General features: G+C 46.8%; 3 protein-coding genes and 1 long non-coding RNA gene across 4 annotated transcripts; 2 read left to right on the top strand and 2 right to left on the bottom strand.

Annotated features, from left to right (window-relative positions):
- Nucleotides 1-592: 592 nt before the first annotated feature.
- adam8b (ADAM metallopeptidase domain 8b) lies at nt 593-8,770 on the bottom strand. Its single transcript, XM_029835248.1, has 23 exons — nt 8,094-8,770; nt 7,626-7,732; nt 7,393-7,466; nt 7,209-7,284; nt 6,873-6,949; nt 6,599-6,782; nt 6,238-6,303; nt 6,101-6,163; nt 5,859-6,028; nt 5,699-5,780; nt 5,482-5,621; nt 5,199-5,388; nt 4,848-4,937; nt 4,282-4,480; nt 4,048-4,156; nt 3,687-3,852; nt 3,522-3,602; nt 3,364-3,448; nt 2,942-3,062; nt 2,714-2,867; nt 2,595-2,642; nt 2,109-2,159; nt 593-1,745 (listed from the first exon to the last, which is right to left on the bottom strand). Exons 1-23 carry the CDS (start codon nt 8,128-8,130, stop codon nt 1,605-1,607), a joined length of 2,511 nt encoding a protein of 836 aa, XP_029691108.1. The 5' UTR covers nt 8,131-8,770; the 3' UTR covers nt 593-1,604.
- On the top strand, nt 7,237-10,164 carry LOC115249568 (uncharacterized). Its single transcript, XR_003888244.1, has 3 exons — nt 7,237-7,468; nt 7,583-7,727; nt 9,950-10,164. It is a non-coding gene; the product is annotated as an uncharacterized lncRNA (long non-coding RNA).
- On the bottom strand, nt 8,905-14,918 carry tubgcp2 (tubulin gamma complex component 2). Its single transcript, XM_029835239.1, is given in 18 exon segments — nt 8,905-9,229; nt 9,488-9,648; nt 9,738-9,854; nt 9,940-10,083; nt 10,161-10,281; nt 10,362-10,490; nt 10,569-10,741; nt 11,049-11,229; nt 11,432-11,612; nt 11,687-11,832; nt 11,909-12,098; nt 12,177-12,376; nt 12,461-12,696; nt 12,699-12,893; nt 13,104-13,277; nt 13,379-13,507; nt 14,263-14,423; nt 14,773-14,918. Coding segments are annotated over 18 exon segments (2,817 nt in total). The 5' UTR covers nt 14,876-14,918; the 3' UTR covers nt 8,905-9,153.
- A 733-nt stretch (nt 14,919-15,651) lies between these two features.
- kctd2 (potassium channel tetramerization domain containing 2) lies at nt 15,652-21,276 on the top strand. The gene is made up of 6 exons (XM_003961071.3): nt 15,652-16,339; nt 16,682-16,790; nt 16,944-17,035; nt 17,114-17,209; nt 17,279-17,404; nt 17,550-21,276. Exons 1-6 carry the CDS (start codon nt 15,983-15,985, stop codon nt 17,577-17,579), a joined length of 810 nt encoding a protein of 269 aa, XP_003961120.1. The 5' UTR covers nt 15,652-15,982; the 3' UTR covers nt 17,580-21,276.
- Nucleotides 21,277-22,259: the final 983 nt, after the last annotated feature.

Raw genomic sequence — 22,259 nt, 5'->3', positions numbered from 1 at the left:
AGATGGGGCCAGTAAATGGGGGTGACGTTGCTGATTTAAAGAATTCAGGGTGTGTGTGTGTGTGTGTTTCCCTGAGACGTGCTTTTCTTTGAAAAGGTTCTCGGGCGCCAGGATGTCCTACAGCGTTCGGTGGTTTGGGAGCTCAGTGAGTCAGAACGGAGATCATGTTTACGATCTCTGAGCGGGACCCCGGTGATGATGATGATGATGATGAGCTGAGGGCAGCTGCAGCCCTTAATAACCCCGATTTCCTTCCTGCTGCTCGACTTCCACGTGTGTGGGTCCAGAAGTGCTGGGAGGAGTCCTGGTTTTAATGGTTGCCAGTGTGATCGCTTCACCCGAGAGGAAAGGTTTAATTCTGTGAGCTGAGCTCTGATGTCATCAGGACACCGCGGAGAGGAATTTTAAACACACTCACACACATCCGCTCACGCTCTCATTGTTGAAGCATTCGTTTTCAGTGAACTTTGACCTAAAATTGGATTAGCTCAATTTTTCACGTGCGTTGTGGGACTGAAGCTTTAATAGTGAAGCTAACCCCTCTGGGTTGTGGGTCCTGCTCTCATTTCAATACTTTATATACACTTTTGAATTCATTTCAGTAAAACATTTTTATTTATTTATTTTTTTAAAAGCCCTTTTGGGGGAAAACAATAGCTGACGACACAACCGCACTTTATTCATGACAACAAAAGATCAGTTAAACGAGTTTTATCAAGAAACGAGGAAACCTAAGAAACAAATAAATTAAGACAACAGTACCAACCCAGTAATTCGCACGTTAAACAGCAAATCAGTGCAGCCGGGGGGGGAAATAAAGTACATTCGACTACGTGTCTGTGGTCATCGTTTCAGGCTACATCCAAAGTGCTGCGTTGACGCCGTAAAATGTGCTCAGCTGCATTTCTGCCGGCCGGGTTTGCTGATCCCGACTGTTGGGACGGTTGGGAATTCAGGCGCGTCCAAATGCTGGGTGTGTGTTTACTGTGCGATGCTGCTTTCCTGGGTTTATCGTGCGATCCGGGATGAGAACCAGCTGCGTCAGCGTGACCTGAGCGCCGCCGTCTAGTTCAACGTGGATAACCGATCCCAGATGCTAACGTTGCTGCTCCCAGAAGAGGAAGCAAGTCGGGAACTTTGCCACAGCGTTGTGAAGTGTTCTGGTTCTATAATGTCATTAATCCCGGAGCGTCGCCTGCGTTCATCTGCACGGAGCTTTCACCTTCTCCAAGTGAGGGTTTTTTTTCCAGTGAATTTGTGGCAGACATGTTGGTATTTGTGGAACATTCTGTCTTGAACTAGTCCAGGAAATGGAACAGGCGTGGGGGATAATGGACCAATCAGCTGTCAGGATAAGTGGCGGCCTCTCTGGGTGTAGCTGTGCATCTGTGCCGATGATGCAAAGACCTTTTTATTTAAAAGTAGTAAAGGAACACGCACGGATGGTCACTTTAACGCCCCCCCCCAGGAAAGTTCCAGTATTTACACATCAGACATTCCGTGTCGGTGAAATTAAGGTCGTGTCACGAGGTCACAGACTCAATGTGTAAACAGCAGGTTGACCTCTGAGGCTCAAACGTCCGTTGTCTTTGGTGAAACTAGCGTCACTGGAGTCTGTGGGGTGGGGGCTTGGACTTTGGCCTGTTTGGGGGCTGCGGCGAAATGCGCGGTTTGACTCTGGGAGCCAGGGTGGGGCTGGGCTTGACTGGAGGTAGAGGAGGCGGAGTCAGTTTGACCGCTGTGAACTGAAGGAACAAAAGAATGAATTGTAGCTCCACAGAAAACATTACCCAACTCTAAATATGGATCAGGAACATGTGCCACGTGTGTCATACACCAAACAGCTGCTCAGCGCTTCATACGCTTGTTGGACGGCAGAAAACTGTGCTTAAGGTTTATTGACGACTCACTGCAGCGTCAGAGGGAACAGATTAGCATGCTAGCTTAGGCAATCTGCCTGAAATAGCTTCCAGTGGTACAATGGTGCACAAGGAGGCAGGAAATAAAAGGAAACATGCAAAAGGCTGTGATGAACCTGTGACAACAAAGTTATATGAATCATGCTGAAACCGTGTGTGTGTGTGCGTGTGTGTGTGCACGTGACTCACTTGCGTTTGACTCGGAGGTGGTAAAGGTTTGGATGGAGGCTGAACTTGTGTCTGTGGTAAAGAGAAAAAGAGCGCTGCGATTCTTGTCCAAAACCATATCAAAGACTCAACCATATCAAAGACTCACACAGTTGCCGTGGGCAACAGGCCACTAAGTCACTGTAGACTCGGATATAAGAACCAGAGAGCAATGTAGTAATTAGCATTTCTTTAAGAATCGTGAAACACAACTCTTGTGTAAAATTGACCCTTAAAAAGATTTAAAAAAAAAAAAAAAAGCCACATTTGACATTTGAACAGGCTGCTTGATTCGATTTAACTTTTAATCCTGTGTGTGACCGAAGAGCACGTACTGTAATCAAAACAAGATACGATTCTAACAGTCGGAATGATAAAATGTTGGATTCTGCTGAGTTTAAAGATTAAAATTGAACAAACTGTGACGATGCCGACCGCGATGCAGATGTTTTTAAAAGGGCAACTTACCGCCTCCGTGGTTGAGGTCGGTGGCGGCGCAGGGAATTTCTTTGGTGGCTGTGAATTAAAAATAAATGAATAAAACTCCAATAATCCACCGTTCCCAGCTGACTGGTGACTGACTGTACCTGTGGGGGGGGTCTGCTGGGGGTCGGCATCAGCGGCACGCAGGCTTGTGCTGCTGTTGACTCCATGAAGGTGGGCTCGCTGATCTGAGGTCTGTCTTTGGGATCCAGCTGCTGGAGGATGGTGTTCAGCTTGTTTGGAGCCGAGTGAACCTTCCTGTGAGAACAGACTTTAGTCCCGGAGCAGAGCCGGTCCCAACGGATCTGGGAGAGAACCGGCGGCACCCCAACCTTTTAGCGTTGTAGTTGTCCCGTTTGGCCTTTTTGCAGCACACCCTCCACAGGATCCCTCCAGAGATCAGCAGGAGGATGGAGAGCAGGGCGCAGACGCCCGCTATGATCCCGGTCCGACCTGCAGACACGTTAGCACCGGACACCTTAAACTGCTGACCTGGTTTTACAAATGCGCCCGCGTTCGCTCCTGTTACTGTCAGACACGGCGGGGCTGTGCACGGGTCGTGGCGCCGTTATCTCCGAGCGTTATCAAGTTACTCGATCACATAACAGTTTCCACGAGTTCTCAACCCCCGATTCCGGTGTGGTAACGGTTCTGCAGAAGTCTTTCGTCACACCCGCCGCAGAACTATTGCGCAAATTGCGCAACAACTTGGCCAACGTGTTCCGAACGACTGCAGTAAACAGAGTGTGAGTACCGTGAGGCAGCTCGGCGTACTGGACGTTGCAGTAGGGCGGCGCCCATCCGGGATTGCAGTGGCACTCTTTTTTGTGATTGCAAACCTTTGACAAAAGAGCGCAGTTACGTCAGATTAGCGTTCAGCCTGGTCGGGGAGGACCGGGCCGACCCGCTCACCCCGTTGTTGCTGCATTTCTTCGCACAGTCCTCCTTCACCCCGTAAACTGATACGTCCACGCATCTGTTGTCGAGACAAACCTAAAAAACAGATGTGGGAGTCCGATTAAACATCCACCGGGCCAGAAACCGTCCTGCATCGAGCGTCGGTGCGGAGAGTTTTACCTTATTAGGTCCACATCTGGCTCCGGTTGGCACCATGTTGAGGTTCCTGGTCTTGTCGTCATCCACAGCTTGTTTGCACTGGATACCAAACACGGTGTAATCTGCCCGTTTACCAGTGACGGACTCGCTTCCTCCTCCACAAAACATAGATCCACATTTCACATTTCTGTTGGGGAGTAAATAAATAAAAGAATCAGTTATAAACGCAAATCAAATTAAAGGAGGAGCCACCAAATGTGGTTGGTTCCATGGCTGAAAATGCCCTCAAAGCCAGAGAACTCACTCCGGGTCAGGACCGGTCTGATCCAGTCTGCCTGGATCCATCATCAACATCTGATGACACCCGACAGGAAGTACTTACTGTGGAGTGCAGGGGGCGTAGCCGTAGCCGTACTTGTTCCTGCCGCAGTTGGTACCTCTTTCACCCCGTTTGTTCATGTTAAAACACACGTCGGGTCCGACGACAGCGCCTGGAAGAAGAAAACCTCGACTGAAGAAAACCCTCACACAGAGTTGCCCTTTCGCCCTGATGTTTCAGACAAAACAACAGGAAGTTTCTTCTCTCCATATCAGCATGTGAGCGTGGACCCGTTACCTGGCCCGAACACCCTCCAGCAGTGCTGCTCGTACGTGGGGCACTGGCCGTCGTGGCAGTAGCCCTCGGCCCGGTTGTAGCAGGGTTTGCCGTTCATCTCGAAGCTGTCTTCGGGACACTCCTCCGAAGCTCCGGTGCAGTATTCGGCCAGGTCGCACTGGCCTGCTGACGTCCTGCAAACACTTCCCGCTTGCTTGAGCTGTGGGTGGAAACGCAGACATTTCGCTGTGGATTTGAGTCCCCGCGTGCGCTTTAGGTTGAGGATTTCTGTGCCAGTGCTTCACATGCACCAGATTTTCCACTCTGAGGATGGGTCACGGTCTGTTTCCTGTGGTTAGAGCTATCCCGGCGCTTCAACCTTCTCCCGCGGCCTCTTTAACGTTTGGAATTATCAGGGTGTGTCTGCAGCCTGATCTGACCACCGCTCTTTTTAAAACTGGCTTGGTTCCGCCGCAGAATAACTTATATTTGGTGTCCCTGTGTGTGTGTGTGTTAGCAAGTGCGACATTTCTCCATGATTAGCATGATTGTTCTGTTTGTGCTCTGCTCAACGGCGGCTCCAGTACCTGACAGTCTTCGCAGCACGGACCGTCGGAACACTGCGATCCTTGAGTCAGGCGACAAGTCGAAGGATCACAACAAAGGTTGTCGCATTCCTAGGAAAGAAAATAAGGAAACGTGTGAGGTTTTGTGTGTCCTGCGAGAGACGAAACAGGAACCGCAGTGAAGAAATAACAGATTTTAACCTCACGCACGTTGGGATCCCTGCCAGGAACCTGGCACCCAAGAACACCGTTCCAATACTTTAAACGCCTGCTCTGGTCCTCTACTCACTTTTATTAGCGACACATGCACTAAAATAGGCACCTCGCTGCGGATTTCCTGTTAAAACATCGAGAAAATATCGAATCTGTCACCTCCACGGTGCCGCAGTCGCACTCTTCCCCCCCGTCCAGCAGGTGGTTCCCGCAGAGAGGTGCCACGGCGATGGTCTCCACGGAGCCGGGCGGCCTGGACAGGCAGCTCGGCTGAGCTCGAGCCATGAAGTCCGCCAGCTGCTCCACGCTGCAGTCGCTGAAGAACTCGGGGAACGCCAGATTTCCTGTGCTGAGGGGGAGCAGAAGAGGCTCGCCTGAGTCCGCCGTCCGTACGTCACAGCTCACTCACGTCTGCCCGGTCACCTCGGGGTTGGGTTCTGACCTGAGTTTATCCGCCATCACGCAGTTGCTGCTGAGTGACGGACCGCACGCACATCCCAGGACATCGTGGCTCATGCCAAAGTTGTGTCCCATCTCGTGAGCGACGGTGGAGGCCAAACCGATGAGGTCGTCATGGTGATCCTGCAACAAACAGGCACAAGTGGTTAAGTTCTCACTCCCGTCCAGGGCGAATGAAAGTGGGACCTGACCGGCCGCACCTGGTTGACCCCCCCTGAGTTCTCCGTACACATGGCGAACTTGTTTGCCAATCCGACGGTGTCGCCCTCAAAGTCTTTGCCGCTGCCGAAGAAAAGGTCAAACGTCAGAGCGGAGCAGCCGGATTACCAGGTTAGAACCCGCGGGCAGCTGGTTACTTACGTCACAAACTGGGCGTTGTCGTGCTTCGTCCTCTGCAGAAGGTTGCTCTGGCGCCACAGCAGGAACTTGTCCAAGGTCGTCTCTGGGTTGCTGTCGACGTCAAAGAGGTCTTTGTAGGTCCAGATCTCCAAGCCCACCAGGACGACCCGGATGTTGAGAGTCCGATACAACTGCAGGCAGAGGAGGAGGCCGTGAGGGGGTCGTGGGGAAAGAGGGGCATCGGGAACGTGCGCCAGTTTTACCTTGTCGATGTGATTTACGGCGCCCAAAATGCGAGCCTTGGTCCCGCTCCCGTATCGTTTATACTGGGGGGAAACCGCAAACGTCAGCTTCAGCGAGTGACGGAAGTCCTGAGGAGGCGCTGGAGCGCGACACTTACCTCAGTGTTGTCCACAACCACAAACAGCTCCACGAACTTCTGCACGCCGGTGCCGGGTTTGGGTTTCTGACGGGCAGCAAACGCTCTTTTTATTCCAATTCACAAGGAGCGCAGATATGAATTTTCCACTGGTGTTTCTAACTCTTCCTAACGATGTAAACATTTATTGAGATTTTTCTCTGCAACGGGCAGATGTTATTTAAAACCCGTGACGATTCCGTGGCCAAAATTCTGAAAAATGAGTTATAATTCTGAGGAAATGCTCAGCGGTTTGTGGGTTATGCTTATCAGCGCGGCCTGCCGCCTCACTTCCTGTGAACAAGTACATAAAACACAGATGCTGCAGGGATCAAACACTCACCCACGACCTGGACCGGCGCTTGGCGGGTTTAGGATCCCGGTCGCCGTCGTACAGCGTTACAGAGCCGCAGCTGCGAGTCCCGCTGACCTTCAGCTGCTCCCGCCTAAAAACAGCGTGCTCGCCCTCATCAGAACCTCCCAGAGGTTCGATCAAGTAAACCCGCCGCCGGGTCTTCAGGAAACCGCTGCAGGAGGAAACAAGACGTCATTTTTAGGTGGTTTGGCCACGGCGGAGGCGGTGTGCCAACCCAACCCTCTTCTGAGGCTTTTCTTACTAAATTCCTGAGCAAAGACCAACGCTGACGGAAGAATCCCTCATTCCTTCGATGTGACCGTGATAGTAGCAGTGCTCCTGGATGGAGAACCCCCCCCCCACAAAACATTCATTTATCAGGGGCAGCAGTGTGTTCCCGTTACTGGGAGATGTGTTTAAGGGCGACCTGAGGTGGGACGTTACACGTTTCGGTTGTATGATAAAACAAAACGGAGCGTTTTTATTCTGCAGGTCTTAATAGAACCTTATCAAGCGTGTCCAGGAAGCCTGAAGGGGAAACACATTTTCTGCCTGCGTTAAAAATATGGGGGTTTTAAACAACATTTAAACGCCTCACCTCTTCTGGAGACGACGTCACGCGTCTTCCGTCTTCTGCGTACAGCGTTTGGGTGTAGCCCATCCCAAAGAGACCCCTACAGACCAAGAGAAGGGTGGTGGTGGGGGGGTCGTATCCAGTTTTCTTCATGAACTGGTGATCTGACACGTTCGTGCAACATGTTCTCGGCAGCAACAAAGCTCACCTGTTCTTTTCCAGGTGGATTGTGAGGTTCCTCCCTTCGATGGGCAACTCGTAGCGCATCGTATCCGGATAAAGCTGTAAACATCAACATTATTTATGATGTGGCGTTATAATTCAAACCAGATCAACTGGTGTGGATCATTAACTCTGTATTCTTTTGCATTGTTTAACTTTTGAACCTTGTTTTCTAGGTTATACACTATAAAAATCGTGATGAAAAGTTCGTCCCCTGACCTGGTGGTCCCCTGGGGACCTCCTTTGTCTCCCCAGAAGTCTGTGAGGTCTGACCACTTCATACGTGTCCACATGAGACAGCGTCCCTGAGCTCTGTGACAGGTAAACTACAAACAAACAAACCAACAAACACAGGTTGGTCACTTTTAATTTAGACACCAAATACTTGAGCAAAATGTCGGTTAAAGTGCATTTAAACTGTTGATGTCACTACTCGGGGAAGTGGACACTCCCTGTTTAAATATTTTCATGGAAAAAAAATCAAATAAGGATATTGAAATAATTGGTAATTTCGGTAAGTTAAGGTTCAGGACTTCATGGGACAGTTTTAAAACGAGCTACCCTCAAAAGCGCTGTCATACATTCATAAACACCTTCTGCTGGGGGAACAAAAGAAATTAAAAACAAGTAACGGAGTCGCGCAAAAAGTAGTTTGGCGAGAGATTTTGTATCAGAATACAAACTTACCGCATGCCAGCCAAAGAGAGAGCACGCTGCTTCCCATGACGGGGTCCGGGAACTGGCTCCCGAGCGGCCGTTACTTCAGCCTGAATCATCGGTCCCAGCAGCCCAGACGCCCCGCTGACGCTCCGCCTCCGGGTCGCTCTTATCGCCGCATCATACGTCTCCTGGCACCGTGAAGTGGGTCGATAAGGGAAGACTCCAAAGCTGATTTCCGTTGCATGTCAAGGTCGTTTTCGTTGAATATGCCGGTGTAGAAGATTAACAATGAGTCATTAATATCCATTGCTGTGTGTCTGCGTTGATTTAACCTTGGCGGGAAGGGAGAACTTGTCTCTTATATGGAAGTAGCTTTTGAGGGTTATGAAATTAGACAAATATGTAAATAAAACTGCTAGTGACGCAGTATTCTTAAAGCTTGTGACCTCTAAACCCTGACAGGTTGCAGGAATTTTATGCCGCGCTTTTACTATGAAGCAGATGTTCGTTTCCGGTATAGTTTAACGTTATTTAAACTCCATGTAAATCGTTTGACTTTGAGTTTTAAAGTATTCACATATTCGTGAGTTTTGAGGGCTTCTTTGGACTGTTACCTCAGTGCCAACTGCGGTCATTTTTGGTTTTATTTAGTTTATTCGTTGCACTTCCGGTGTCGCCTTTTTTTAACTATTCTTTGTGGCCGCCACATTTATTCTGAAATACGTTTACTGACGTTTCCGGTGTGCATATTAATTAATGTCTAGCTTGATTTGAAACGTACAAATTTTAATAACCTTGTGTGTGATGTCTCAAGCATGAACAGAAAAAAGAAGATGAATCTATTCAGTAAAGCTTTGTTTTAATGAATAGAATTTCTCTGAACAGGTAAAATTACCCATTACTGCCACAGCTTTCCTCTTTCATAACAGAATAAACACGTATCACAAAAAAATGTACAGGTTGGAATGAGACGGCAAATGTCAGAGCATTAATCTACATTTATACAATCCATAAGATATTATATCCACAATGACATATCTGCTATTCAAATGTCTGTACGGGAAATCTGATGAAGTTTATATTTCAACTACGCTGCCGACTTCTGAGAACGTTCTATGGCCATCCTCTCCAGGCGCTCGGTGTAGAATCCATTAAAATCCAGCCTGGAAAATTATAACAGCTCAGTAAACACAAGTATATAACAGCAGTGCAACTATCGAACTAGATTTGGAAAAATGACCATTTTAGTGTCCCACGAGAAGAAATGTCTGACCCACCTTTACTGCTGTAATTGTGAGTGGCAGATGCCTTAGTTGTCATCTTTGTTTAAAGTAGTAAAAATATAGCGCACACTGTTCGCTGGGTTTATTATTAGAGGGATTAAAACATGCAGAATCAACACACTGATGCCAGTGTCTCACCTGTAAATGATGCTGATCATGCTGTGCTCGCAGTCGTTGGTGCTGTAGATGCTCAGTTTGTCCAGCAGGTCCAGCAGCAACATGCTGAAGTTACTGTCGAACTTGCCGATGGTGGCCTCCAATCCATCCGAGTGGATGGCGTCCATGTGCTCAGCTAGAAACTGAAGCAATAAAGAAAGTTTTCAGAGGGACATGTTGCCTGGGTCTGAGAATGCCAACATCTGAACAACCACACGGACACCTGATTCACCTTTGTGGTCAGCCTCTTCCTCTCCGACTCCTCCCCAGGTTCCCCCTGAGTCGGGGGTCCGTCCATGTTCCCTTGTTCAAGAGAAAGACGCTCTAACCTCATGCTTTGAGTGACCCTCTGAACACAAAAACGAGCAGAAAAACAGCTGTCATGGAACAATAACAACAATAACAAATGCTGAGTTGATTTCTTTTTTTCAAACCTGCATGCAGTTTGTGAACATGATGCAGACGGCCATCAGTTTGGAGAAGATTCTGAGAAGCTCCGGGTTGGTCAACATGCAGTCCTTCAGGCAGTTGTCCAGGAAGCTGGTGTGGTGGCAGAGAACGTCGTCGATGTTCGACGCCTGCGGAGGAAGAGAGCCGGGTCAGGAAGGATGGCGTTTGACGTGGAACTCGTGCGTCACCTGCGTCATTAACTCGCCGTCTTCAGGTTGTTCTCCATAATGTGCCAGTTGGGCTCCATCACCTCAAACATCATGTAGTACTGGATGTTCTGCACAAAGTTCAGCATGCGCTGTCTGAGGGCGAACGCAGCCGCGAACCTGCACGGCAGCAGTTGGAGGCGTGTGAAAACGTGCATCGGTCCTGCGGGTTCACACGAGAGGATGTCGCACAAACTCACCACTTGGGAGAGCGTGAAGAGTTCTGCTTGAAGTCTTTGTTGCTGATCCAGAAGTTGCACAGCAGCCGCTCCACGTGTTTGCAGTAAAACATGTGGCGGAACAACATCTGGTAGCGCGTCAGCGCTTTCCTGCGGGGTCAGAAGGGGTTGATGAAGAGGCAGCGGCAGAGAGATGTGATGAAAATTTGAATCGGAGCTAAAAGAAACCTGTTGATAATTAGCGACAGTGGCCATTTAACGATGTAATCGAAAGAGAAGGCCTCCAGCCCGCTGAGCGCCACATCTGCGGGCTCCGCGTTGATGATGGCCTTCTCCTGTTTGGTCTCGATGGCCAGCACCCGCAGCAGCTGAGTGATGACGTCATGAGGCATCAAGTCGATCTGTAGAAAGACCAGACAGCCTTTAACCCAGCGGACTTCTAATTCATGAGATCCGACTGCCATGACAGGAAAGATATACACATATATGTTTTCCTAGATTCTGTGAGGATGGTTCTTTACAGTTCACACTTGATCTTATGATTCAGGTGAGTCACCAATACCCCCTCTGCTGAGGACAAATGCTGTCTGTAACTAATGACAACAGTAAACTGCATGTAAATCAAATCCTCAAGCACATTCCGCTCACTGTGTGATTTAGCTGACAGATAATTACTTCGACCTGCAGTGGTTCTGTATCTGAGCCCACCTTCAGATCATCTTTGAAGGGGTCTGTGTTCGCTGTACTCATTCTCAGAGCCAGCTCCAGCAGGGCCTCCAGCCTGGGGGGGACAATGTCGTCCACTGGCTTCTTCAGCTCCTCCTCTGTCAGGTCCATGAAGTGCACAAAGAAGTCGCCTTTGTCCATCAGGAAGTAGTGCTTGATGGACCTGATGAAGGCCACACAGGTCGTTTCATAACAGCAAAAGGAGGAAAATGCAAAAGTCTTCATATTCTATTTGTCTTTCAATTGATGTACATTATGCAGCAGACACTGCAGTAGAACTGGAGTTGGGACATTATGACTGTGAAGAGACTTTGTCAGCTAGATTTATTTATATTTGAGCGTTTAATTCTTCAAACATCACTTACCTCAGTCGTGAAACCAGCTCCTTCTCCTCCATGAGGAAGTTCAACAGGACCTTACTGGCGTAGTTGTAAGCTTTCTCTATCTGCTCTACGTAAGCTCTCTCTTTCAGGGTGTACAGCACCTCCTTCGCATCAGGACACGTCACATCACGGCCGCACTCTCGCACCACGTTCAGGTATTTCCCTATACAACACATGAAAATTACAATTCTTGCGTAAGCCCGCCCCCTCTCTGTGAACCTTCCTTTTGGCTTTTACCTGTGCTCAGTATTTTGTCTGCCATTTTCTGCAAAAAAGAGGGAATTCTATGTTGCACGATGGTATATCTCTGGTCCCAGTATTTGTCGTTGTAATCCTCCTGAATTTTCTCTTTCTGAAGTTCATGTTCCTCCACCATGAACTCACTGGGAGAGCAGAAATGAAGCCAGATCAAACGTGAACCCTGAGCGGTGGGTCCTTTTCATTCAGCCTGAACTGTACCTGTAGGGATCCTTGATGATGCCCCTGTAGATCCATTTCTCCAAGATTTCAAAGTAAGGGACGCTGGCAGCTTTAGTGAGGTAGAGGCACAGCTCCTGAGCCTGGCTGTCCCCCGTGTAGTTGAAGGTTCGGTCATGAAGAAGACTCAGAGTTGACCCACCCATACACTCTCCTTTATCCACCGAGGACGCTGGGGAAAGACGATATTAACACAAGGTCGGCAGCATTTGTCTTACTGGGAGGGAGGAGGTGAAAGTCAAACTCTTACCAATAGAGGCGAGTAACTCCATGGTCCGCATGGTGGGCTGGATGTAGAACCAGAGCTTCTGCAGGGACAGAAGACCCTGCCGCTGGAGATGCTCCAGTTGAGTGACCAGGATTAAGTACTCCTTCATCAGGGTCCTCATGGCTGCTGTCAGTGCGTGGTTGACCTGGCCGTACTCGAAGGAGGACTTTTCCTCAATAAAGCTAAAGATCAAGCACCAAAAGACATGTGTTTTTTTGTGTGTGAAAAAAGTATGTAAACAATGCGCTAAAATATGAAATACTCACCGCGTAATAGTGGAGTAATATGATGCTACTGGTAATATTCGGTTAACCAGCTCTTTGACCGACATGTCCAGAGTGGCGTCAATGATGAAAGAGCGGTTCTGTCTCCCCAACACAGGCTGAGCCGTGATGTCTCGACCGTCCACTCCCACCAAAACAAAGAGTAGATCCTCCACCAGAGCTTGTTCCTGAGCAGCCAGGGGCATTGTCCCTGAAATATATAATACTGTTAAAACCACCTGCCGCCAGTCCTTTGTTCATTTAAAACCAGGTTACCAATGGCAGCGGCTGTCTCTCCCGGAGGCAGTGGGCTGGTGATGAAGTCTCCAACGAGGGCCGGACGGTCGTACACCCAGTTAGGGAACACTGGGATGGGCTGGGTTGGGTTCTTCTTGTTATGTTTGTCCCTCAACATCTTACGAGTGACTTCGGCAGGCTGTATGGAAAGAATTCAATCGCAAGAATTGTAATTTACATCGATATGGCATGAAGACAAACCGGTTAGACGTAGGTTAAATGAAGAATTCACATGTTTTTTTGGTATCTTTTTGTAAACTATTCTGATTTTGAGACAACTCGTTCAGATTTTGCAACAATCTACACCACAAGGATTAAACCAAAACGCGGGAATTGAGGAAAAACTTACCAGAGGAGCGTTGGAGCTGGCTGTCACATTACCAAGTTTCTTTCTCAACTCTTCTAGTTCCTGCATGGACATCTTGGAACTGGTCTGGGGTAAGGTGTAGCTAGTAGTTGTGGTTGACGTGTTTGCTGATGACTCCGACCTCTCTTTTGCATTCTGTTGCAGAAACTGAAGTGCCTACAGTAATGCCACCACAAAAAGAGTGCAATCAGATCAACCATTGATATGTGCCTCGAATGATGGAATAATGGATAGGTTTCACTTGTGGAAAGCTATACCTCTTTATCCTCACAGAGTTTGGAGAGCAGATAGACCAATGGATCCAGATTTCGAGCATTTTTAGACTTGAGCTCTTCGTACTTCCTCAAGAAGTCCTCTGGGGTTTTCGAAAATTCAGCTAATTTGACCTGAAATTTTACAAAATCCAAATTGAAAGGTTATCCTTCACAAATATCTTAATAATACAGTGATCCCTCGCTATATCGCGTTTCATCTTTCACGGCTTCGCTGCTTCACGGATTTTTTTTACAGTGCGGATATTTTTACAGTGCATTGTGCTCTGAATCCTGATTGGCTCAGGGGCTTTACTGTTGTCTAGAAATAAAATATTGACGCTGTACTGTATTGGTTTTTCACTTGTCAACAGTTTTCGTTTCTGTACATTCTGCCAACTTTACATTTGCAACTTTACGTCCTGCGCCTTCAGTAGAAACAGACGCTCCAGCGGAGCGGAGTCAGGACGAAGAGGCACAGCTGGGACTGTGAAATACGCGAGTGACAATGTTTCCAACCTTGTATTACTATATTAAAATTATTGTTTTAAACAAATTTTGGGCTTTAAAACAGGTTTTGATTTTTGGTTTCATTCTATAGTTCAGTATTGCATTGTAAAATAATTTAAAAAAAAAATAAAGCTGACTACTTCACGGATTTCACTTTTCGCGTGTTATTTTTGGAACGCAACTCCCGCGATAAACGGGGGATCACTGTATATGAATGAAACATGTTTTATCATTCAAATCAAGTCTATCCACATTAATAGAAGCACACTGGTACATCAACAGAATGCATTGTGTTTCTGAACGTGCCGATTTAACATAACAGATTATTAATATAACATCTCAGTAATATGTGGACATGTTTTGTGTGTCCAGACTTCTACCTTGGCATTGTGAGCCGAGACTGTTGTTGTGACGTAGGGAGTCCTGTGTTTCTGTAGTAAATCTATGTAGCCCTCAGCTCCATCAGCTCCTCGGACCTGCAGAAGGCTGAGCAACTCGTTCACATCATGGTGGATCCTGAACTCGCTCATGGTTCTGGCAGCTAATACGACATGTTTTTGGTAAGGCAGAAACAAGAGGACGTTTTAACCCATGAACCACCATTGATTAGGCTAATTGTAACAGACATCCCCCATCGAGAAACCCACAAATAACGCCGATTTAAGGGCTACTAATATAGACCCTCATATAAAGAAGTTTGGATGATGCTGAGCAAACCATCAATATTATGAGACGTTAGCTCGCTAGCTAACTACACAACCTGGACCTGGTAAACAGCCAGAACAGCACAGGGGATAACTGGGTAGCTAGCTAGGTAGGTAGGTAGCTTAGCCCTTCAAAACGTTACCAAAAGAATATTCATTTATCTTCATTTATCGTCATTATCATACCTGTCAATAGTCTCTTGTACCGTTGCAAAGCAACAACAACCAAACCATACGCGCCCAATCGTAGACGGCGCCGACTCTTCTTCTGTTTATTGGCGGGCAGCATCTAACCAAAGAAAGCACATTGCCGCCACCTACCGGCTGAAATGGAGATGAGCGGAGGGTGAAAAAGATAAAAACAAGATCTAAATTCTCTTGACCACTCCCATTTCCCTTGAAAGTTGAAACGAGGCTTCATATTTTAGTTTCCTCACTTTGCAATGCATTTGGATTATTAATCGCCGCACACTGACTTTTAATTCAGCGCTGATATTTTCTAAGTTTATAAGATGTTTAACACTCTCCTCTCCTCAAGATTCACAGAAACCTGTCCCGTGTTACCCCATTTAAATTCCTTGTACCGTTTTACTCCGTGTGTCCTAATCTTATTCTGGATATAATTGCTTGTTCCCGTCTCCTCCCTTCCCTCCCACTGTCAGATGGATTTGGAAAAAGATACCTTGCTGTGGTAAAACACCAAAGCTTTTGCCATTCTCTTTATTTTTTTCCTAACACACACACACACACGCACACGCACACGCACACACACACACACACAATCAAAACTTAAATGTGTAAAAAAAACTTGTATTTTTTTCGACCATATATTTTTAAATCAATTTTCGTCTACGTACTCAGCATATTGTGCGCTGCCTGCATTACTAAGACAACCACTGCAATCCGTCAAATCAAGAGTCAAGGAAATTGTGTTCAATATTAGTAATAAAAATAAAAAGGGTACATTATTCTTTAGTTAAATATATAAATATTTTAGTTAGATATATGAGGAAAGTCTACGTCACGTCATATGGTAATATGCCTGCTCTTATTTTGAAAAACAATGACATAGCGGAAGTAAACAATAATCACGTTACAACCCGGAAGAATTGTCTTTCTCTGATAATCGTTTGAATAGACAAGAATGACCGATTTAGCCACTAAAAATAAGAATAAACGCGATGGTGATGACGTCGCACGGTATTTATTAGTCGCCTTTATTTGTTAATCTTTGTCATTGGAGGCCAAAGCGATCGAGTGTGAGCAGCAACGCCCTGATGCGAGGTCCTTCAACGGAAAAAATACCCTGTGTTTACAAATCGGCTGAGAGAATTTGTTACCCTGCACTTCATCTTTAGCTAATCGTGCGGTTGAGTGCTAGTCAGACTTGTAAAACATGGCAGAACTGCACGTCGTAGAACCGAGCAGTACAGGTACCATAGAGCAGCCCGAGCACCGTGACGTCCGGGGCTCTATGCGCCTGGCTTCGCCCACTCTCATGGTTCCGCCGCGCAGCAGCCAGCTCAGTCCCGGTGGAGTGTCCGGCGGCAGCGGGGGGCGCTCCGTGTTTGGGTTCCCGGCGAAGAGCAACCCGAACTCCCCGTCCGAACAGATCGACAAGCCCGGCTCACGTTGGGTCCGTCTCAACGTCGGCGGGACCTATTTCATCACGACCAAGCAGACCTTGTGCAGGGACCCAAAATCTTTCCTGTTCCGACTGTGTCAAGAGGACCCGGACCTGGACTCTGACAAGGTGGGAACCCGGTTCGAAAACGGCCTAAAACTATTGCTGAATGATGAGGATGTGCACTGCATATCACTCATTCTTCGATAGTTCAGTGAATTCGGATAAACAGATATGAGCCCACAGAATTGTTGGTATTTTTGCTGTAAATTGTATTAAACCATCAGCCCAGTAAAGAGTTGCTGATCATCAGCTTAAAGCCTGAAAAAGAGAAACCTCTGCTGACATGCAAAATGTGTTTAATTATTGGTGATCACTGCACCTTGTCTCATGTTTCGCAAGCTACATCTTTCTTGTTTACCTTAAAAGATGTAACAAAAAAAAAAAAATCCTCTGGTTGTGTTGGTGCAGGATGAGACCGGCGCCTACCTGATCGACAGAGACCCCACATACTTTGGCCCCATCCTAAATTATTTGCGGCATGGAAAACTGATCATGGATAAAAATCTGGCCGAGGAAGGTAAAAACACATGGAGCCGTCCCGGCCGTGTGGACACGAGGACACATGTCTCTCGCTCAAATCTTTAAAAAAAAAAATAAAACTACGGAAGTTTCGCTTCAGTGAACTTTATTACTGTTCAGATCAATGTTCAAGCCAAACCTTTGTCTCCAGGAGTCCTCGAGGAAGCCGAGTTCTACAACATCGCGTCGCTCGTGAGGCTGGTCAAAGAGAGGATACGGGACAACGAGAACCGCACGTCTCAGGTACAGACACATCAACTTCTCCTTCCAAAAGAAAACGACACTCTTTCATAATTGGGTGTCCTTATCTGTGTCCCTCAGGGCCCCGTGAAGCACGTTTATCGAGTTCTGCAGTGCCAAGAGGAGGAACTTACGCAGATGGTTTCAACTATGTCGGACGGTTGGAAGTTTGAGCAGGTAAGTTCAGTTGGAGTAAGATGTTCCAGTTTCCTCCAGCCGTCATTGAGTCAATGACTTCCTCCTCAGCTCATAAGTATCGGCTCTTCATACAACTATGGCAACGAGGATCAGGCGGAGTTTCTGTGCGTCGTTTCACGGGAGCTGAACAACTCCACCAACGGCATCGTCATCGAGCCCACAGAGAAGGCCAAGGTGAGAAATCTGCTGCGTCCTGTTCGATTCCAGGAGGAAATTAAACGCTAGCCAAACTCCGGATTGGTTCCTGTTTGTGACGCTCTCGAATCGAGACGCCAGAACAGCCCGACACCTTTCCCACGATCCTGTTTTCTGCCCTCAGATCCTTCAGGAGCGAGGCTCTCGGATGTGAGGCGCCTAAGAACCGGAGCCGTGTGCCGCCGAATCAACAACAACAACAAAAAAAAAACAACAACCCTTCCCAGTTTCGTTCATTATCCGCCTCTCTTCACCACCATCGCAGCCATCGTCATTTGTCGTCCCCTCGTCTCTGGTGCGTCCGCGACTCCATGACGCTCACCCGGCGCTGCCACATGATCCCATCTTCTATTTTCTTCGTTCTCCGTCTGTGGAGCACTTCAGGGGAACGTCCAAAAGGGAAACCGTGAATGTTTGACCTCACAGCGGATGTTGTTATTATCGTCGTCGTCGTCTTCATCCTCGCCGCTGTCGACAGACGGGACGCGTCCTCTTTGCTCTGGTGCGTTTGACAGAAATCTCCTCAGGGCTCTTAAACAGACACACAAAAAACGAACACAGCTCCTCCGACTGAGCCTCTCCATCGTCTGAGGGAGAACGCCACCGGCCCCCACCTGAGCCAGAAGCTGGAGGACGGCGGAGCGAGCCTGCTCCAGCGCGTCCTCCAGCTTCCTTCAGCGAGAGTTCTGGTCTTGGTTCCCACCGTTCCCCTTCCTTGTTTTTTGTTTAATCTGAAATTTGGGATACATTTTTAAAAAAAGAAATGACTCCAAGAGACTTAGGTTACGCCCCGATACAATTTGTCCAGGCATGTGAGGAATCTATATAAATCTACATAGGCTACATGATAAAACTATATAGAAAAATGAATGCAAATGGTATGATTATTGAGTTCTGTATCATAGTTCCATATTTACACGGTGTGGCAGGTGAGCAGGCATCATTTCATTCCTGGTTTTCCTGACTGTCTCCCACTCAGGTGAGAGTGTGAATGCGGTGCCTCTCTGCTTTTTAACCATCGCTCGGATATCACAGTTTTCAGCCGCGCGCCTCCCGCGGCGTCTCGCTGAAATCGCAGTGAAAAGATATTTTCAACGTCGCTATTCTGTGTTGACCTCTTTGCATATCTTAAATTGTAATTAGGGATGTGAGGAACTTGCCGTGTGGCGGGATCGGACTGTGGCCAGTCTGCACGCTGCCTCAAAACTCCGCGTTCGTCGCCGCCCTGGCGCCCGTGCTGCACTCCGGTGGCAGCGCCGCCTGTTGCCAGGCGTGTCTGTGGCGACTGTTGCACAAGCTTAATCTTAAGTCCTGACGCAGCTGCGCTTGCATCATCAGAGGAGTTTACGTTGGGAAGCCCTTTTCTCCCCCCTCTGTTTGTGGATCCTGTGGTTCGGTGCCAGCAGATGGGCCCCAGCTCGGCTTTAACTTCCTCCGCGACAAGTTTAAAAAGAATCATCCAGGCTTTGGTTACTATGCCTGTTAATTATTACAGAGAAAAGTGGTTTTCAGGTGCTCCTGTGCAACGTAAACTCCCTGGATTGAAGCAAATTTAACATTTTGAGGTGTTGATATCTTTATTTTGCCCGAAAATGGTCCATTTGCCTGAAAATGTAGTTTTATTGACTCGCAAGAACTGTCCCCTGCCGTCCGCAACCTAAAGCCAAGTTCGAGCCTTATTGACGCATATCAGATGGAGAACTGAAACTTTCCATTTCTGCTGATGTTTTAATCACTGTCCCTGAAGGGCGCCCGATCTTTATCACTGGCATTAATCACTTTGATACCACATCTTTGTATAGAGAAAATATGAACGTCATGTGAAGCATGAACAAAAAGAGCGAGGAAAAGAAAAAAAAAAGCAGTAGCGCTGCTGTTGTCACGCTCCCTTACTGTTCGGGCCTCAAACTTCGATGTGACTTCTTTGTGTTTTCCTCTGGACTGTGGGACTGTGTGCGGTTTCAATTCTGCCGATTCGAGTCGTGAGCAGCCTCTGTGCTGCTGAAAATGCCCAAACTTCTCACGGAGGAGCCCTTCTCTCGTCCTCGGGGCCTTTGTAAAGCACCTTGGGTGTCGTTTCCCTTTGTCTGTGTCCGGTGTTGTGCCTTTTTGACCTGTGTTGTGCACAGTTGTTCTCCCCTCTTAACGTGCCTCTTATACCTTAAAAAAGGAGGGAAAAAAAACGGAGGCATGGACGTGGGGTGAGATGTTTAATGCGGCTTCAGCTTGTTTTGATTTGCGAGCGACGCGGTGGGAAACGAGCCAAACGAGCCCAAAATCCAATCCTTTATTCTAGGTTTTTCGTGCTAAACAAACTGAAAGGTGATTAGCAGCTCTGCTTTTGTGACACTCTTGAGCTAAATCCTCCCACAAACACTCTGAGGTTCAAAAGCACACCTGTGTGTGCTGTAGACACTGCTGGTTGGCATCGTATTTCCGGAGCCACCAAAGACGAGTTAATCAGGCAGAAAAAAAACGGGATTTCAAGTGCAAATTTGCCAAAGCTGCTTTTGTTTTTTTCTTGAGTTGCATGCTTGCTAAAGATTCCACGTTAAACTGTGTGTAATCCTTAAATCACTTGTTGTATCAGCCACCTTTGTGAAGCCAGTTAATCCCAGTTTGTTTTTAATTTAGTGACGTACTCCAGTGGCTCATGAGCTGGAGGGCGCCCAATTTTAAGGGCCACAAGATCTTGCCTGACACAGAGAAGCCAATAATAATTAAAAACGCATTCGTCCTGCAGAATGAACCATGCTAGCTGACATTCTGACCCACCATTGGACCAGTTTTTATCTGTCCACCACTTTAAACTACCAGTATCGACATTATTCTGTAGTTTACTACTCGGTTAAAAGCGTTTTTCTGCTCGCTCTAACATCGAGCTGCTAGCATGGTTGTTTTATCGTGAATGTTCAGGATAATTAAATGTTTTATTATTGACATTTGTGACTGTGAAACAAGGAGGGCTCACTTCGATGTGATGGTTACAAGCGCTGAAATAGCTCGATCCTTGCAGCGTGGCGATCGATTTGAATTAAGCACCCGTCATTTTAAACAAAAAAAAGAGTACATTATATCATCAGTTTTTCCAATTAGTCTACAGATTATGTGCAATTTTAACATATCTGCAAAAAAAAAAGAATATATATATATCTGTTGTTTGGCACGTGAACACACAGGAGCATGCATTGTTCTACAGATTATGTTGTCGTGTGCTGGATTTTGTCCGACCTCTGTGTTAATGAAATATGTATGTGATGCATGGTGGAGGGAGCAGAGCGACGGCGTGGCGCCGCCGTCTGCTGGCGTAGATTCGTTGGTCTACGGCGACACATTTTATACTCACACACGTTGTTTCTATGTTGTTTTTGTGTCTGTGTCGGTTTGAATTAACAGTAGATAAACAATAGAGAGCTTTTCATGCCCAATAACACATTTAAATTGCAGAGCCCTTTCCTCCAGCCTGGGATTTAAACCTAGCCTTTATTTATTTATTTGTGTTTAGCATCCTCCCCACAGATCAACATACAAAAAAAGGATTTTGAAATTGATTTTGCCAGCTAATCTGTGAGCACTTGCATGCATTTGTGAACATGCACCCTCGCACATTCGACTAGACGTGTTGAAAATGTCACCCGATGGTTAATTTGTGTACATCTCTCACCAGTGTTGATGTCAAATGTGAATATTGTTAATTGGAGACTGTGGAGAAATGTTTGGAAACTGACTAAACCTTTTTTCTGGTTGTTTTGGTTTATCTTATTTTTCATTTTTTACGTCTGCCGATGTTTTATTTACATGTATTTCGACATGTCCTGGTTTTTTAACCATAAAATGTGTCTGTGTTTTAAGATGTGGCTCCTCGACTGCTCTGTTCGTCCTTCCACACGTAATTAATTACTGTCAAAACGAGCTTGTTCGTTCAGCTGGTCAAAATATTCCATTTTAAATACACGTAAGAGTATTTAAACATGTAATGTGCTTTATTAGGTGAAAAATGAAATGACTCAACAATATGCTGTCCCAAACTAGAGTCAAAACATGCATTGCTGTATGTTGTGTTGGCATCTTTGTGTCCTCCCTCCTTTAGCTGCTAATTGTTCAGCGTCTCCAAATGAGCTGCAGGGGACCAGAAGTGGGTAAACTCAGGATCCCGGAGTACATGTACCTACACACTGAGGTTAATATATCCCGCAAACTGTACAGAATTGACTTGCTTTCACATTTACTAGCACACCTCTGTGATTCTACTGGCTGCAGGGTATTTTGTCTTTATTGTGATTTAAATATGTAGCCTACACTCGGTCTCTTAAGGTTTCTGTATAAACCTCAGGAACACACTGCCGCCTGGCGCCAGGGGTTGGTCATAACATAATGACGGCTGAGTCCACTACCAGCAGTACACCGATTTATTGGGAGGTGGGCGCAGAACACATTTATAAACACGATCTTTTCTCTGTGAGTTTTGTAGGTCTAGTGAACCGGTGGGTTTTTAATAAACCACAAAGAAAGTCCAGTTGACCAATGTTAAGATAAAGAGAATACGATTAATAGTTACACATCACGATACATCAGTCAGATGTACTTTATTAATCCTTTATTAATCCCACAACTCGTGTTGAGCACATGGGTCTGCGCATGCGCACTAAATGTGAATACATTTAATATTCTGATTCCTAAAATAATTAAAATGAGTGAAAAAGGAATTGTCTCAGAAAATGTTATCATTTAATTTCGACTGGAATATATTCTCTTTCGACGTATGTTCAAACGGAATTAAGTGCTTAAATTGGATGCGATGCGACGTGAAAACAGCGGAAATAATCAACGTGGC

This window comes from Takifugu rubripes, chromosome 1, assembly GCF_901000725.2.
Source record: "Takifugu rubripes chromosome 1, fTakRub1.2, whole genome shotgun sequence".
NCBI classification, from domain to species: Eukaryota; Metazoa; Chordata; class Actinopteri; order Tetraodontiformes; family Tetraodontidae; genus Takifugu; species Takifugu rubripes.
The sequence above is the reverse complement of the archived record's forward strand: the minus strand, read 5'-3'. Positions and strand labels throughout refer to the sequence as shown.

What these genes read in the sequence shown, in the direction of transcription:
- kctd2 (XM_003961071.3), top strand. Translation starts at nt 15,983, where the DNA reads ATGGCAGAACTGCACGTCGTAGAACCGAGCAGTACAGGTACCATAGAG. An exon ending in CGGACCTGGACTCTGACAAG is followed by an intron (nt 16,340 to 16,681) that starts GTGGGAACCCGG and finishes GTGTTGGTGCAG; the next exon opens with GATGAGACCGGCGCCTACCT. An exon ending in ACGAGAACCGCACGTCTCAG is followed by an intron (nt 17,036 to 17,113) that starts GTACAGACACAT and finishes TGTGTCCCTCAG; the next exon opens with GGCCCCGTGAAGCACGTTTA.
- adam8b (XM_029835248.1), bottom strand. Translation starts at nt 8,130, where the DNA reads ATGGGAAGCAGCGTGCTCTCTCTTTGGCTGGCATGCG. An exon ending in TGACGTCGTCTCCAGAAGAG is followed by an intron (nt 6,950 to 7,208) that starts GTGAGGCGTTTA and finishes TTCTCCATCCAG; the next exon opens with GAGCACTGCTACTATCACGG. An exon ending in CGACCTCAACCACGGAGGCG is followed by an intron (nt 2,160 to 2,594) that starts GTAAGTTGCCCT and finishes TCTTTACCACAG; the next exon opens with ACACAAGTTCAGCCTCCATC.